At 40.0% G+C, this 15,950-nt stretch overlaps 1 protein-coding gene across 1 annotated transcript; it reads right to left on the bottom strand.

Moving 5' to 3' along the window:
* Positions 1–3,104: 3,104 nt before the first annotated feature.
* LOC131294314 (longitudinals lacking protein, isoforms N/O/W/X/Y-like) lies at positions 3,105–15,012 on the bottom strand. The gene is made up of 3 exons (XM_058322361.1): positions 14,850–15,012; positions 9,548–9,839; positions 3,105–3,117 (listed from the first exon to the last, which is right to left on the bottom strand). Exons 1-3 carry the CDS (start codon positions 15,010–15,012, stop codon positions 3,105–3,107), a joined length of 468 nt encoding a protein of 155 aa, XP_058178344.1.
* Positions 15,013–15,950: the final 938 nt, after the last annotated feature.

The raw sequence follows: 15,950 nt of genomic DNA, 5'->3' as shown, positions 1-15,950 counted from the left end.
GAGAGCTGACTATGCACGTAAACATAGGGTAAAAGTCTTGTAAGCCCGTAACGGGCAGGCATGACCAACAAGGTCGTTACGCCAAGAAGAAGAAATCGTATGGTCACAGTGCTCAATCTCTACTTAAACTTCTTAACATGCTTAGCTAAGTTCATAAACTTAATAATCATAGCAAGACGACAGTGAAGGAATTATACATACATCAAACGAGCGACGTCCAAATAAAGGATCATCCTGCTGATACTTTTTCTTCTAGGTATGACCATGTTTATACTGGGCGAAGATGCTGAATTTATAGCAAATCATCCTTTCTTCTACGTCCTGATTCATGCAAAGAGCTGTATACTCTATATCGGGAAAACTATCACACCTCCAGGAGAGTCTACCAAATTTTAAATGCAAAGAAAACAGGTGTTATAAATTCAAGCGTAAACGAGCATAGTCTTCAACACAAGCGTATTTTATTAACGAGTTTTTTTTCCTTTCAGGCATAACCTTACATCTTCTCTGCAGCGGTTACAGACCAAAAATTACCGCATTTGCGGCAAACCATCCATTTATCTACGTTTTGAAGCTTTGCAAGAGCCATATACTCTTTACCGGGAAAACTGTCATAGTCCCAAGCAATCACCCCATTTATCAAACGAAAATGAATACTGATGGGATATTGCACCCAATTCAAACAATAGTTTTCGTACTTCTTCTTGGCGTAACGACCTCTTGGTCATGCCTGCCCGTTAAGGGCTTACGAGACTTGTTTCCCTGTTGTACGTGGATAGTCAGTCCTCTCGTACAGGGTAGGGTCCGGTCTCGGTTGGGATTCGAACCCACGCGGTCGAGGTGGTGAGCCCCGGCGCTCATGGCGCGCGTAGTTTTCGTACTATAACATATATTTTAGTGTACTTTTTTAAACATAACCACCTTTTCCACGCGTGTTTTCGGCACTTAAACTCTTCCACAAAAAGGAAACCAAAATATGCCTTACAATGTATCAAACTTACCAAACAATAAAAATCTTCCTCTTACGAAATATCAGTTCTTAACATGTAGCATTATGTATCACAATCAAATGAAAAAGAAAGAATAAACTTTCCCCAACTTGCCCTTGCGTTTTGATTTTCTTTCGCTGAGGTGTCTCGAATAATGTTTAGTTTTTTCTGTTATTTTAGTACAGGTTTTGCTTTAAAAAAGGTAAAAAAAAACTCTATGCATGCTAACTACTAACGCTTAAATTAAATTTGAATTCAAAACAAACTACACTTTGAAAACCGCAATATTTAGTAATACACAGTAGAAAAGAAGTACATTTGAATGCAGTACCGATCGTACGTATTAGGTTAAAGAAAAAATTAGCTGTTCCAAAAACTGATAGTCAAAATGATCTCTACTTCGTTACGTGCAGGGGCAAGCCAATAGCAAAAACAATCCCGGAAAGGAGATAGGGACCAAATACAGAGCAATGATTATGCGCTGGCATTTAATTAAAGCCGACCGCTCCGTAAAACCTCAAGCAATAAAGCAAACGATCACGCCACATGATGTCATTCGAGGCGTTGCTAGCATAAAAGACGACTCTGAGGCGAGCAGACTTCAGTCTTCGTTTAACCACAACCGTTTTCGGCCACTCACGGTTCAGTAGTGTGGTAATCGTACGTCCGATTAAGTGCATCGTTAGTGCAGTGTTAAGTGCGAGATCACGTGAGGGATCAGTTATAGGGAATTTAGTTTTTCTTAACCTAGCTTACAATCAAACGCATCTAAATACAGCCAACAAAGGTCACTCAATCAACTCTAGCTAACAAATATGTCTCCCGCCGAACTGGCTGAGGTAATTTCACGTATGTTCGCACTCGTAGCGGACATAACTCCTAATGCTTCCTACGACGATCCTCCCTTGCACATCACGCACAGCGATGGTACCCGAGTCGACACGCCGTACCTTGACAACATCCCAAACGTCGTGTTTGATTTGCCCGAGTTTACGGGAAACCCGACCGAACTGGCCAGCTGGATAAGCGATGCGGATAGTTTGGTGAAAATCTTTCAAACCGACTCCAACGCCCCTTTGGAGCAGCAGAACCGGTTCTACACGGTTTGCCGGATCATCCGAAGAAGGATACGAGGAGAGGCGAACGATTGCCTTACGGTGGCGAACGTTGGAATAAACTGGCTCCACATTAAGCGCACACTGGTGACCTACTTCAGACAGAAGTATTTGATAGTGCACCCGAACGTCAGACCGCGAGGTTCACGTGTGGGGTACAATTCAAAACAACAAACGGCCACTCGAAACGATGGTTTACCGCACCGACAGCAGCAGTTCTACAGGGCAGCATATGATCGGGAGTGAGGTTTTGCTTCAAAAGCACTAGAACAAAGGAGATCCTGCGATCGATCAACCGAGTCCTTCACGTTTACCAGGACTAGAATCTATTACTGAACGGTTTTTTTTTCTGGGAGGGGAAAAGTTTAGTAAGTCTAATAAATATCTCATAACCCTCTCCGCCACATCATCCCATTCTTTATGTTTGCAACCAGAGCAAATATTCATATTCCACACGGGCTACCAGATAGGGGGACAGTCTCTCTAGGCACAGAATATTGATGATCTTACTGAAACGTAGGTTACATCACGACCAGTTGTTATTTGTTTGGTACATGGAACTTCTTATGTCTTGTTTTCGCAAAGAGATTATTCAGTCAAGTCGGCACCTCCTGACCTGCATCGATGATACGGCGTTCGAGCCGAGTCAGAGGACCTCGAACCACAATCATCGTCGTCTCAGCGCTTGTCGCAGTCCTTCTAATAGCAAATAGTCGGCGTCTGCTCTTCGTTAGGTTCGGTGTACGATGTGACATTAATATTTACATACGGTTTATTTAAATAAAAAAATGAAAGAAATAATTTTATATTTAAATATCGTAATATTTTAAATAAATATCTATTGAATGATACGAAATGGAAAACACATAAATCTTTGTTTTAATAATTGCAGCCAATCATCTTGATTTGATTCACAGATCCTTCTGAATAACGCATATATTTATAAAAATATATATTTATAAAGGGTTACGCGTTGGAAAGAAGAACTACTATTGAAAACTTAGGACATGGAACTGAAAATCCGAAATAGTAGCTTTTCAAGACGTTCAAGAGGAGACGTTGATGATAACGCACTCAACAACCGTGAGGTATAAACGACTGGTACGGGATAACCACGGGCATATATGCTACTAGATCGCATATGCTACTAGATCGTTCATCTCGTGAGCTTGACGAGCACATGATTAAGTAACGACCCAGCCTTCGGTCAGTGCTGCGCTCCTTTTACTTGGTGCCAAATTTTTCGTGCAAAATCAACCCGTAGTCGGACTGGAGTTTCGTCGCCACGACGCAAACTGTACCAGGGTAACATACCAGGCTAGGAGGTAGCGCAACTCGGACGGAGTGACTTGCGTTTGCTTGCGTAGCATATGACGACAAACCCGAATCTAATTTTTATGGATTTTATGCATAAGTGTACTTTCTTAAAATGCAAACATTTCTTAATCTGCAGCCGTACAAGGAGGTTTTGAAAACAAAAATCGAATAAAAATCGTTTAAATGTTTTCGGATCGCTCTATATTAAAAACAAATGATATTCATGTTGCTTGGTAGATTTTTTATTTTTGTTCGTTATTTTTTCTGCATTTTCTTGTGCACACAGAATACATAATAACTTCCGCCTTGTGGCGCTCTAAAATGTTCGCGTTCACACCATTGCGCCGTGTCTCGACAGTTTTCATTCCGAATTAGTAAAATCAATTTGTCAAAAAAAACACCGTAGCCGCTATGATAAAACTGTATCATTTACACCCTGACCTTCCCGTATCTGTATAACATGTGGCACTACTAAGTGCGCCGTTTGTATTTTGTTTCACCCCTTCCTGCATCAATGCACTCGATCATCACTTTAATATTGATCCAAAATGATAAAGTTTATCATGGAAGATCGTCGTCGAACGTATTTGCTCGCGTTTGTGCACCGTTTATTTCCATTGCCCTGCCAGTGTTCAGCAAATAAGCTTCTGCCTGTCTGCTTGTCTGTTTTTCTTTTCCTGCTGCTACAGTCTTCCATTTCGTCGTGCGATAAACTAAGCATTTCTGCCAACTTAGCACTGTTTTCCTAACGGATTAGTTCGGTACTGTACGTTTTATTCAATCGCTCTTTTGAAACCACATCTTTCCACCTTCTTATTGGTAATGTACTTTCTTGTGATGTGATTGTGTATTGTGTTTTACAGTTTATTAATTTATCGAGCATTCTTGTGGTACTCATGTTTGAACAGAAATTCATCATTCGTGCCCTCCCTTTTCCCATTCTTATCGTGGTTTCGCAACCACCCGAATACATATTGTAACTTTTTGATTCTTATCGAAGTTTCACGTTCTCTTTGACAGTTCATAACTTTGATGTGCGTTCGGCCTTACCTTAAGTTGTTTTACATTGCATAAAACTAACGTCTCGAAGATATCATCATCCACTTCGCCTTGCTTATAATTTAATGTAATCAAATACAAACTATACCCCGCTTGCATCGGTATAGAGCTTAAGAAATCTTTTATCTTTTCGTCCCGCAACATTTTAATAACGGATTCGAGAATAATAAAATCGATATTATCAAACAATCTTGTTCATGTTTTCTGGTCATTTTTTAGTTTTCATATCAGATGTACGTTAGTTGTGCTGGTTTAGCTTTGTTCGTCTAGTGTGTCTTCTCGTTAAAATGAGTTTATTTGGTAATTAGCTCTTTGTATCAAACGGAAAAGTTGAAAGCATGTTTAGTTTGCTTATTAGTAAAGATCCAAACACTGCACCATAGACTTTGGTAGAGTAGTTAAAAAAAACGTTACGTTGGATGGTATCCTATTTACAGGTTTGTAATAGAATTGTCAGGAAAGTTGAGATTGTTTATAAAATTTAAGCCTGCTTCATTTTGTCGTTGATTGCAAAGAAAATTAGTGAAACCCGAAAGAATTGATGTACGGTTTGGCTGAACTATGATTTACGAAGTATAAGTTTTTAATTTGGAAGCTCAGCTGATCCAACATATATTGAGTGGCTTTAAACATAAGCTTCTAATATTGAGCCACTTTTAATAAACTGTCAGTACTACATCCTAACCTGTAATGCATAACTTGATAAACACAAAACTTAAAGAAAAAAAAAACGCAAACTACTCTGAAAATGCGTCAGGACTTTCCTGACAATCCATTACTGTTGGAAGATCAATCGATCGTGATGAGATGCCCGTTCTGGTTGCCTTAATGCTACTACCGATTGGTTGCCAGCCCACTTCAACTGTTTTACCATCCTGCGGATGTCCAATGCTTTACATAACTTTAACGGTAATCTATAACGATACACTGGTTCAACGACATTTGATTGTTTCCCGTCCTAGAATCCGTCCCTTCAGTTTCAGGGTTCGTGGTTGTTGGATGTGTTAAAACAGTTAAAATGATAATATAGTTATTAGCGTGTTACATAAATAGGTCTATTACAACGAAAAATAACTAGCATAGGTTACTCTTTCGCATCTGCGTGTTTCTTTTTGGTGTAGGTACTGCAACAATAAAGTGCGTTCAACAAACGTGTGTGACCCTCGGCATGGAGGTTCCCCTTCAACGATACTTTAGATGTATCAAATATACTTTACCAACAGTGCGTGTGCTCTGCGTCTAATAACATAGACGAGTGTAAGTTTCTGCTTCGCACAGCTCTGTTGCTACTGCTCCTAATAGATTGTTTGACTGTGTTATCCTTTGGCAACTGGTTAATAGTATAATCATTAAAAAGGGTTATCATTAATAATTTAATTTAACAGTTAATAGCGAAATAAATGACCCTGGGTTACGAGAAAATAAATAGTACCTTGGCGTACATGATGATTGTATCCGTTTTTTTTTTTCGTGCGTTTGGTTTGGTGCCTGGTGAATGACTTTGCTTGCAACTCGACGATATAGACACAGACACACGGTACGTTCTTATTCTCTAAAACTCGACTGCCAAAAGTGAAGCTTATAAAATATCCTTTTGCCTTTTCATAAAAGATCTTTCATTTGCACTCGCTGATCGTTTCGATTTTATCTTTTTTTTTTCTTTTTGTTGCATAACTTACATATCCAAAACAAGTTTAATGTTTACATTGTGAGTATGTTGTAACGGGATAATTGTACGATTACGAAACATTTTTAGATCGGATTTGCCCAAAACGATTAATGATGTTGCATTTTTTTAAATTTTCTTTATGTCGGTACACGCAAACGTAAAGCACGTTGGAGAGGTGACGGCTGCAAAAGCATGAGTATGTTATTCAATAACCAAGGATGGCACGTCTACTGCGATTGCATAGGATTTTTCCAAGCAATGTGTTCTCTATTGGTGTGTATGTGTGTGTAACAGTGTTATATGCTTTGTGAGTATATGCTTTGTACTGTTAATGGTTATTGGAACTTGAAACTAGTTTGGTTTTTCAACTTTTTTCGTACTACTCTGCACTGTGTCCTGTAGCATAGTAAAAAGCACCTTTCCTGGGAACCAATAAATGCATAAAAAGCGACACGGAGTCGTTTGTAACATCGTTACAGCATTATACAACTAAACACAATTCCAAACGCTTGTCTCTGAACGGAAACGCTATAGCTGCGGTGGTTGTTAATTTTTCCCCTGTTTACTTCTGTTTATATTGATAGTTTCTTCGCTTTCGATAACAACAATGAGGAAAATCCTCCTTCTCTTATGGCGCTGAGTGGTTTAGAGTAACTGTTTCATAACAAAGTAAAAGATTTCAATTTAAAAAAAAACTTATGGCAGCCGATTTTATCTTGACCGAATGGCACAAAAGTGATCAATGTTTGTGTGATGATGATTACATGTTACAAAATATATGCTCCACGGAGCCGCTCTATTTTATCTGTCCCGTTCTTTGATATAAATCATTCTCTGGCTTCCGGCATAAGGCTGTGAAGTGTAGGAGTATTTGGAAAACTTTCTTTTTTCTTTTGTTTTTATAAAAATCGTATGAAAAGTATGGCATCACATCTATGATGATTTGTTTCCTGTTTGCTCGCATTAAAATATGGCAGTTTTGGTTGTGCATTGCTTTTTCGTTTTTCTTGAGTAAATAACAGTGACTAATGAAAGTTTCAATCGTGTCCGCATTCGACCGATCGCGATCACATTTTCATCGTTTCATTTCATTGGCTTGCTTTTTTGATTCGAATCCTTTTTAAGAATTGGTTGCGTTCACTTTCAGTTGACAATTAATTCGTGTTTGCGTTGCATTACTCGCTCGGAAGTAAAACATTTTACAATAAGACGGAACCACTCACGTACTTTTGACACGCCTTTAAATCGAAACCATTGATAATTCCAAAGCATTATCGGTTCCCTTGTTTTGGCACAATCTCAACAACTCATCTCGCTCTTCCGAGGCGCGTTTTGTCACCCGGGGGCAATTCTATAAGAATGGCCGAATATTTCGAGCACAAATAGAAAACAGAAAGCAATACCCTTTTTCCCACAAAACGTGCACAAAAGCGCACCCTTAACATTATCGTATAAAAATATTATTACATGTTACAGTATTCATTAGATGTATCGTGTATATATATAATGTATATATATGCATAGAAGAATATATAAATAGGAAAGGTATAAACTATTGATCATGACACAACACATTTCCCACGCTTCTCGATCGTCACGCCGAAATTCCCGCGAATCGGGCGCGCATAAAGTCCTACATCTAGGATGTCAAAAATGTTCAGTGATCGGGGGATTGGTGTTGATGGTATTTGATTCGATTAGGCTCCTGTTCTAACCTATTTAATCTTCCCGCTTCTGATAAACTAGCGCTATCCGCTGCTCTCTTTGTTTCTTTTGCCGCTTCCACTTTGTTAACTCGCTTTAACCATGTTAATTTTTGTGGTGTTACTCTTTGGTTTTCGGTTGATTTGTATCTGTTTTAATTGCCCGTTCGAGTTGTTTTCGCGTTTTGTTAAACCTGGTGCGCGACCACTGGGCTGCTAGTACTGGTAGTAGGAAAAAAAAACTGGTCAACTAGTTTGATTTGGTTAGTGCTACTAATTATATAAGTTTTGTTTGTTGGTTGGTTGGTTGGTTTGTTTGTTTGTTGTTGCTTTATATATTCGTACCCTACAATTGCTGCCATTTGTCGACCGAATCATCCTCGAACAGCCGACTGACGGCATCCTTTAACGGTATATTATGGCTCACGGACCACTCCAGGGTCTTGCTTAAAAAGGACACTTGAGTAGTGTTCTGCAGTTAAATTCTCTTTTTTGCATTTTTCTTCAATGAACTTCTGCGCGCTTGTGCCTTTACCTTTTCCCCGTGAGCTCCACCGGAAGAGGTGCGCCCCGGTAGACTGTCCGTATTTTGTTTTGTTTTCCTTAGCATCTAAAGACGATCATAAATAGTACACTGACACTAAAGCATACAAGATACACACACGCAATATTAAAGTACGTAACAGTGGAGATGAGGGAAATAATTTATGGAGATAAAAAAAAGGATATTTATATAAAAAAAAGGTGATGAACACTACTGTCGCACTACATTGGCTGTTAAAAAATTATAATAATTTTCAACGTTTCCGTCAGATTCTTTTCTTTGCATCGGTTCGCAAACTTGACTTGTTTAGCCAATTGGAAGCACACCGTATAAGCAAACGGGATCGTGCCTGGGCGGACCACGTACTGCGTACCTTCTTCCCTTCGCGAAGGGGAATGGTATTGAGATTGAGGTGCCCTATGGGGTTCATCTTAGCAGTTGTCCCCAGTTCGATTAATTTCCATTTCTATCCCTGGTTTCTTACATACAATGTAACAGAGCCCATAAGTGAAGGGGGGGTTTAGCACCAGTTCTGACATTTACCTCCTCCAGCTTCGAGCTCGAGTGGTTTCCATGTTACCTTGTTTTATGTGTGTGTGTATACGGTTTGGTCACTCACTTCTAATCGCCCACTGGCATATACATATCATTAGATTTAAATAAATTAGAAGAACAAAATTTGCTACGATTCTTATGAGAAAATAAATAGAGCTCGGTAAAAATGAACTAAAAAAACGGTCAATCAACACAAAACGAAACTTATAAATTACACCCCCAAATTAGTCTGCCATCGACCGTCAGTCCCGACGACCCCTCGCCGCATGTCGCGATTGTCAAGCGCTTTTCCGAACCGTCGGCGCCGTAGGGCCACTCCTAGTTTTTGTTGGCACACTGTCCCACTGGGGAAGGCCTACAGCTCCCAACCGGTGCCACGGTCACCCGGCTGCACCTTGACATCGTGCGGTACCGCTTCCCGCTCCGTGCTGACCCGTACCATCGTTGCCACCGGATACGTCACTGGTGGCGACTGTCAATTCCGGTTGGACACTTCACTTTGCTGCTGTTGCTGCTGCTGTTGTTGTTGCTGCTGCTGTTGCTGCTGTTGCTGTTGCTGCTGTTGCTGCTGGTGATGGTGGTGGTGATGCTTCCGCCGTTCGCTCATGTGCAGTCGCTTGATGTGCTGCTCCAGGTTCCATTTGCGGCGGAACTTTTTGTAGCAAAACTTGCACTGGATCTTCTTCTCGACGCCGCACTCGTGGTTCATGTGCCGCAGCATGATGCTGCGGGTCGAGTACCACTTGCCGCACTTGAGGCAGGGAAAGTTCTGACCGTTCTTGCGCGCCGCTATTAGCCGGGCCTGCTGGCTCAGCTGGCGTCCCGGGTCGCTCCGCCCGTACAGGTCGTCCGTCAGCGAGCCGAAGTTGTAGTAATCGCTCCACAGCTCTGCACGGACACACCAGAGCAGGTGGTGGGAAAACGAGGTTGAGGGAAGGGAAGTGGCAGATGGCGGAAGGTAGAGACATTCGCCATCGGTTGATGATGGGCCATCAGGACGACAACGGGCGAACACACGGAATTTGGCAACAAAATAACGATGGGAAAGAGAAAGAGAAAGAGAGAGAAAAATAGAGAAAAGGAGATTTGGAAGAGAAAATAAAAGAAAAACAACCTTTCTCATTAGCAACCATCGTGACCATCATCTTAAGGTTGGCAAACAGAAAAACCCGGGCGAATTACTTATCCGAATTTCATTTACCCTTTTGCCAAAAAAAAACAAAAAAAAATCATTCACTGCAGAATAATCGAAAATCCAACACAACATTATGGATATTAAATGTGACAGGCAAAACGAAACAGAATAAAAGAAAAGAAAATGGAGCCTAGGTTTTCTTTTTCCTTGATTTCAGCATATTACAATCCTATGGGATGAGGTTAGTGGTGCTCTGCTTTAGAATGGAAATGGGAATTGGTTTTGTTTCGGTTGCGCATTAGATTTCATTTGCAGTTGTGTTATGCATCGGCATTCGGCAGCAAGTTAGTCAACTGTTTGGTTTATGTACAACAAAACGAAATAAAAAATATATTTTAAACACACACACACACACGAACATAGACACACGACAGGCAGGCAAGAGAATTAAAAACTGATTTAAAATATTTTGAAAACGACCAAATGTGAAAAAAAACCAAAAAAAAAAAAAGCGAAACAAAACTCTCCAGAAAGAATATCGCTTCAGCTTCAGAATTCCAAAAATTCGCCACGCAAAATAAAAAGACAGCTCGTATTTGAACCAAAACAAGAAGGATCGAGCCCGAAGCGTCTGCAAGAGTGGTGCATTTTTTTTAGATTTCACGACTGACCGATTCGGAAAAGGAAACAGAAGGACCGCACAGGTTTGACAGTTTTATTTTTCTTCTTCAGCTCTTTATAAAAAGCGGAACCGTGGCGAACATGACCGAACGCGGAACGCGTAGTAAAGTGTAGTGAAGGAAAAATTACGCAAGAAAAACGCTAAAGTTTGACAAGAGACAAAACCAAAAATTTGCCACTAATGACGTGAAGTCGTTTCACGGTGAAACAGATAGGTCTTTTATCTAACATGATTTTTTCTTTCAGTCCTTGCAAAGTGCATCACACCCAGGGTCCAGGTGGTTTTTGGTTGGTCACACAGAATAAACTCATTGGGCACATTGTACTCTTCCTGTGTGTGTCCTGAAAGAAAAAAAAATGAAAATTCAAGTTAGCATACTTTTGTCTGTGTTTAGTTTAAAAAAAAAAAACCTTGTTCCTTGAAACAACCAGAAAATTTGGTGAAAAGGAGAATTTACTTATGCTTCCGTGTTGATGGCTGAAATGTTATAAAAATGTAATATCATTTTCTGCAAAACTAAATGTGAAAGATAAATGACAACGCGTGCTTTATACAAATCTTAGTAGCTCTATTTCATTTGTCACTTGTCTTAACCAGCTCTCACTCACTCGTTTTCCTTTTCCACAGTTTTTCTGCTCTTCCTCACACTACGGTTCATGTACGTAGTAGGCTATTTCATCACTGTAACAATCATGCAATCCAATGCGCGGAGGAGGAGCAGCTGTTTCTTGGCTTACACTGTTTTGTCCTGACAAAGAACAACCAGCTAGGACACTCCTGTACACTTGCAGACTATCTGTTTTTCAGGACAGCTAACATTAAGCTTGCGCTTACACACTACGCTACGCAAAAATAGTTAAGTCTCTTGAACTGCAGCTTCACCTGGCTTCCTCAGTTCCGCACACTACGTTGTCGTTCGTTGGCGAATGTTATTGTTTACAATATGCAGTGCAGTGGAACGAAGGTGGGCAGTAAAACCTTGGCATCTCAGTTTGTTTTTATGATTTAGAAAATCTTTGAGCGACATTCCAGTAAAACTTTGGAATCGAGATTACACCGTTGAGACGATTGTAGATGAAAATTCATTTTTAATGACGGCCACAAGCTACACGCGTACTGATTCAATCTTATCTGATAAGATATAACAAGTTAGAAACGCGACATGATTACTTGTGTGTCTTAGAACAAAAGAGAGAAAAAAATATATCATTTACTCGTCTGATTTCTGCCAAGGTTCCTGTGAAGTCTCAGTCTGTTTAAAACAATTTTTAAGCTTGCTCAGCTTTTCCGCAGCATTCGTGCGATCTTCCATTTTATATTCTGTTCGGTGAAACTGATTTTCTCCACTCAGTTCCGGTGCAATTCTTATTATTCTGTTTTTCAACCATCGAATCGAATGATCAAGAGGGAACGTAACTAACAAACGAAATAGCTGCTACCATAGCACTCGACGGGTTGGCACTTTAAAGAATAATAGTTTATCTGCATTCAATGGCATGTTGCCATTACGAGAAGCTGGGTCGAACGGAAAATAAACTGATTTGAAAAGAAGAAACATTTTTAACAGTTAGTAGAGTCGATATGACATTTACAACATAATTTCGTTCCTGTTCCTTAACATCCAATCGATATTGACGTACATTAATTAGTTAATCGAATTGGAGAAAAATTTAAGTTACCGCATACTGAAGAATGAACTCAACTTTGATTGATAACTTTCAAAATTTTGAAAAACAAACTTCTTGAAATTGACACGATTTGAAAAAATTTAAGCATTTCCAGTTTACAAACTTTTTCAGTAAACAACCAACACTTTTGGTTGATAATAGTACCATTACGGATCAGGAAAAAAAGAGAGTACGCAGAGGCTACAGCTTTAAACCTTATTTTACTCGACCGTCCAAGTCCTGCATTCAAAATTGATCTTCGTTTCAATCTACGTCCCTGGCTATGAACTATAATTGGTTTTGATTCGTTTGCCATCAATGTTTATCTGCTTCACGTCGCTTTATTGGTTCACAAGTTTTATCTTAAATCTGCGCTTACACTGTCTGTGTTAAACTATTCATAGTACAGTAACATTAAGATTATAACCGCATAGTCAAAGTTTAGTTTCTGTACCCATCGTGTACCTTTCAGCTGTTGAATCAGATCTGATTCGATTAAAGTAAAATTTTGAAAAATATAATCGCAATGTAAAGAAAAAATTAGAATCGTCTGAACCAGACGTAACTTTGCCAGCAAAATAATGCTACACCCATGTAGTAACGTTAAAAAATCAACGCCAGCCAACGCTCGGTTACGGTTAACGCTTCGTGACGCCATTCAGCATTACTTTTCCATACGAGGGATGAGGTAGTAAATTAGAAAAGAAAATTATCGTGTACGATTACCGCAATTACCGTACGTAAGCATTAAAGGGTTTTCTTATATGAATTTCACCTTGCTTTCTGTGACATCGCAGTGACACTCGCTTATGTCTGGTTTTACTTATTGATTGAAAGTACAAGCAACACAGCTATGCAGCGCACAACTTGTATCTGCCAAAAACAATTGCTTCAAATTGCGACGCACATGGTATCATTAGCTATGCACTTTTGAGGGTACAGATAGTCTTCAACAAATGTGGTTTTTCTTCCTCTAGGCGTAACGACCGTCCTTTGGTCATGTCTACCTTTAGTGGGTTTCCTATACTTTTTCCCTGTGTGTGGGTGGATAGTTAGTCCTCTCACAAGGAAGGGGTCCGGTATGGATTGCGATTCGAAGCCGTCGAGGATGCGCCTCATCGCTCGTGGAACGATTTTCAAACCTGCGTACCCGCTCCGTTGCCTTCTAGAACTAAAGTCACTGCGATGTCACGGCAAGTGTCGAACAAGTCAAATCGAATCTTTGATTATCAAACATTAACATAGTCGAAATTAAACTTAACTAAACATAAAGGCTTACATTAGGGTCAAAAGGATAAAAGACAAAAAAGCAGTACAGCGCGCGTTTGTTTAACACTCTGATGGACACCGGGCTTTAGGGGGCCGCTCTTCAGCTGAGTCCTACGCTTCCATCTGCTTATGGCACTGGCTCAGCTGAACGTGCCTAAAGCAGTCCCCGTTTACATTTCATTTTGAAACAAGAGCAATCAAGATGAACAGTGTCATTTCGTTCGTGAATAAATCAATGATCAATTTGACTTTGCGGAAAGTCTCTTATCTCCCGTCCTCAGTCTCAACTGGTTGTATCTGTTTGTGCGAGTTCTTGTTGTACTCACTACTCCTATCTCAGAATATGAGTTTCGTAGCTGCATGGGCAGCATTCCTAGCTATTGTTCCTAACCGAAACATATCGCCTCGTTTGAGATTACCATAGTCCTATAGACGTGTGCCGTTCTGAATATGTGCTTGTGTTTTGTTTTGTCAGAACTAATCCGAACCGAGGTAGTTAACTTTTCTTATCGCTGTCATTAGGTCTCTTAATTTTGTTTTACGTTCATAATACGCTAGGTAAATGCATTCGCGCTTTCGCTGCTACCTGAACTTAATGCACCGTATTTCGGTGTAGAAGATCCTTATTTAGATGTATTAATCAATACATGATTGAACGTATGTAAATCAAACTTAGCATCTATGATGTGTAATACTTGGAATGCAATATAAACTTAAATTCGCCATTCTATTTGAAATGCTTTAAGATGTAAAACTTAATGTAAATGGGTCAAGTTGAATAAAAAATATACGCAAGACATGCAAAAGATCTCAAAAATATATCATACACGTTAAAAATCTTTGATCAGACGAACGGCAGATCGTCTCGTCCTGTAAGTGTCCGATGGGTAAAAACCGAAGAAAAATGAAATAGAAATGAACTGTTTTGCTTAGCTACTCGAATTATTTGTCCTCTCCTGGCCCAAGATGTTATCCACCGTAGCCCTCGAGATAAGTCACAACTTAGCCTGGGCGAGCTGCTGCTGCTGCTGCTCTAGATGCGGCTGCTACCGCTCAAATCATCAGGTTGTGTGAGTTGTCAACGAAGTGAAAGATTTCCAGCAACCCATCGCGACGGTGGCGCTCCATGTGCTTCGCAAGGTTACGCTTCTGTGTTACGATCTTCGGACAGACCGGGCACTGGGCGCCCTTGCCACACTCCTTCATGTGACCGCGCAGGGCGCTCATCTTTTTGTACTTCACGCCACACTGCGGACACACGTAGCGTGCCAGGCCGTCGTCCATGATCATAACCTTCGGTTCCAGCATTTCGATGAAGTCTAGACCTACCAAAAGAGCAAGCGCACACAAACACGCAACCGTACGCACACATACACACACACGCACACACGTACATACAAGCACACATGCCAAACCAACCGAGCGTGATGCATCAGCGACCCCACCAAACAACCAACATCACGTGCAGGTTTTTTTTACAGTTGGAACGAGTTGGTGGCGCGATGGCATCGTCGTATAATGCGGTTTGGCAGAAGAGAAAGAGAAGAAAAAAAAAATACAAGAAAAGTGCATGATTAGTTTCTGTAACACTCGCTTCAAAAGTAGATCGCAAAAGGAAAATGAGAAACAAAAACTAAGAGTTGCAATAAGAAAGCATTCAACTAAAGTACAATTTTGAAAACAAAACAAAAAAACGATAAAAAATTTGAAAAAAAGGAGCAACTACAGGATGTACCTCGAAGGGAAATGATAAATAAATTTCAAAACTATAACGTACAAACGTACCAAAAATTATGTTCGTAAAGGATGTTGGAAGAAGAAAGTGTACTCGAGCGATAGGGAGAATGAATGGGAAAAACAAAACAGAATGCCAATCGATAGTAAAACTAATAAGGAATCAAACAATAACTGTAATGTAAAGTGGAGTACAAAATAAAATAGAGAGGAAAATTAAAAAATAGAACACGTAACAACAGATAAACGACAATAATCATAATTACCTTCGGACTAAAGCCAAAGACTAAAAGTTCGAGAATAGGATTACAATCGTAGCTAGAGTGAGCGAGACCAAGCTAGAACTGTAGTGGGGAGGTTGTGTGGGGCGCTACAAAAAGACGGATAAAAGGATACGAGAAAAAAGAGAACAGCGAAGAAACATAGCAGCATACGGAAGTGTATAAGAGTAGGAAATACTTGCTAAAAAAAATAAATAAAAGAAGGTGAAAGTAAGATTAGGCGGAAAGTCT

The sequence above is a fragment of the Anopheles ziemanni genome, chromosome 2 (genome assembly GCF_943734765.1).
Source record: "Anopheles ziemanni chromosome 2, idAnoZiCoDA_A2_x.2, whole genome shotgun sequence".
Classification (NCBI taxonomy): Eukaryota; Metazoa; Arthropoda; class Insecta; order Diptera; family Culicidae; genus Anopheles; species Anopheles ziemanni.
This window is presented reverse-complemented; position numbering and strand designations above follow the sequence as displayed.

What these genes read in the sequence shown, in the direction of transcription:
- LOC131294314 (XM_058322361.1), bottom strand. Translation starts at nt 15,012, where the DNA reads ATGCTGGAACCGAAGGTTATGATCATGGACGACGGCCTGGCACGCTAC. An exon ending in GAAGATCGTAACACAGAAGC is followed by an intron (nt 9,840 to 14,849) that starts GTAACCTTGCGA and finishes GTGTCCGTGCAG; the next exon opens with AGCTGTGGAGCGATTACTAC.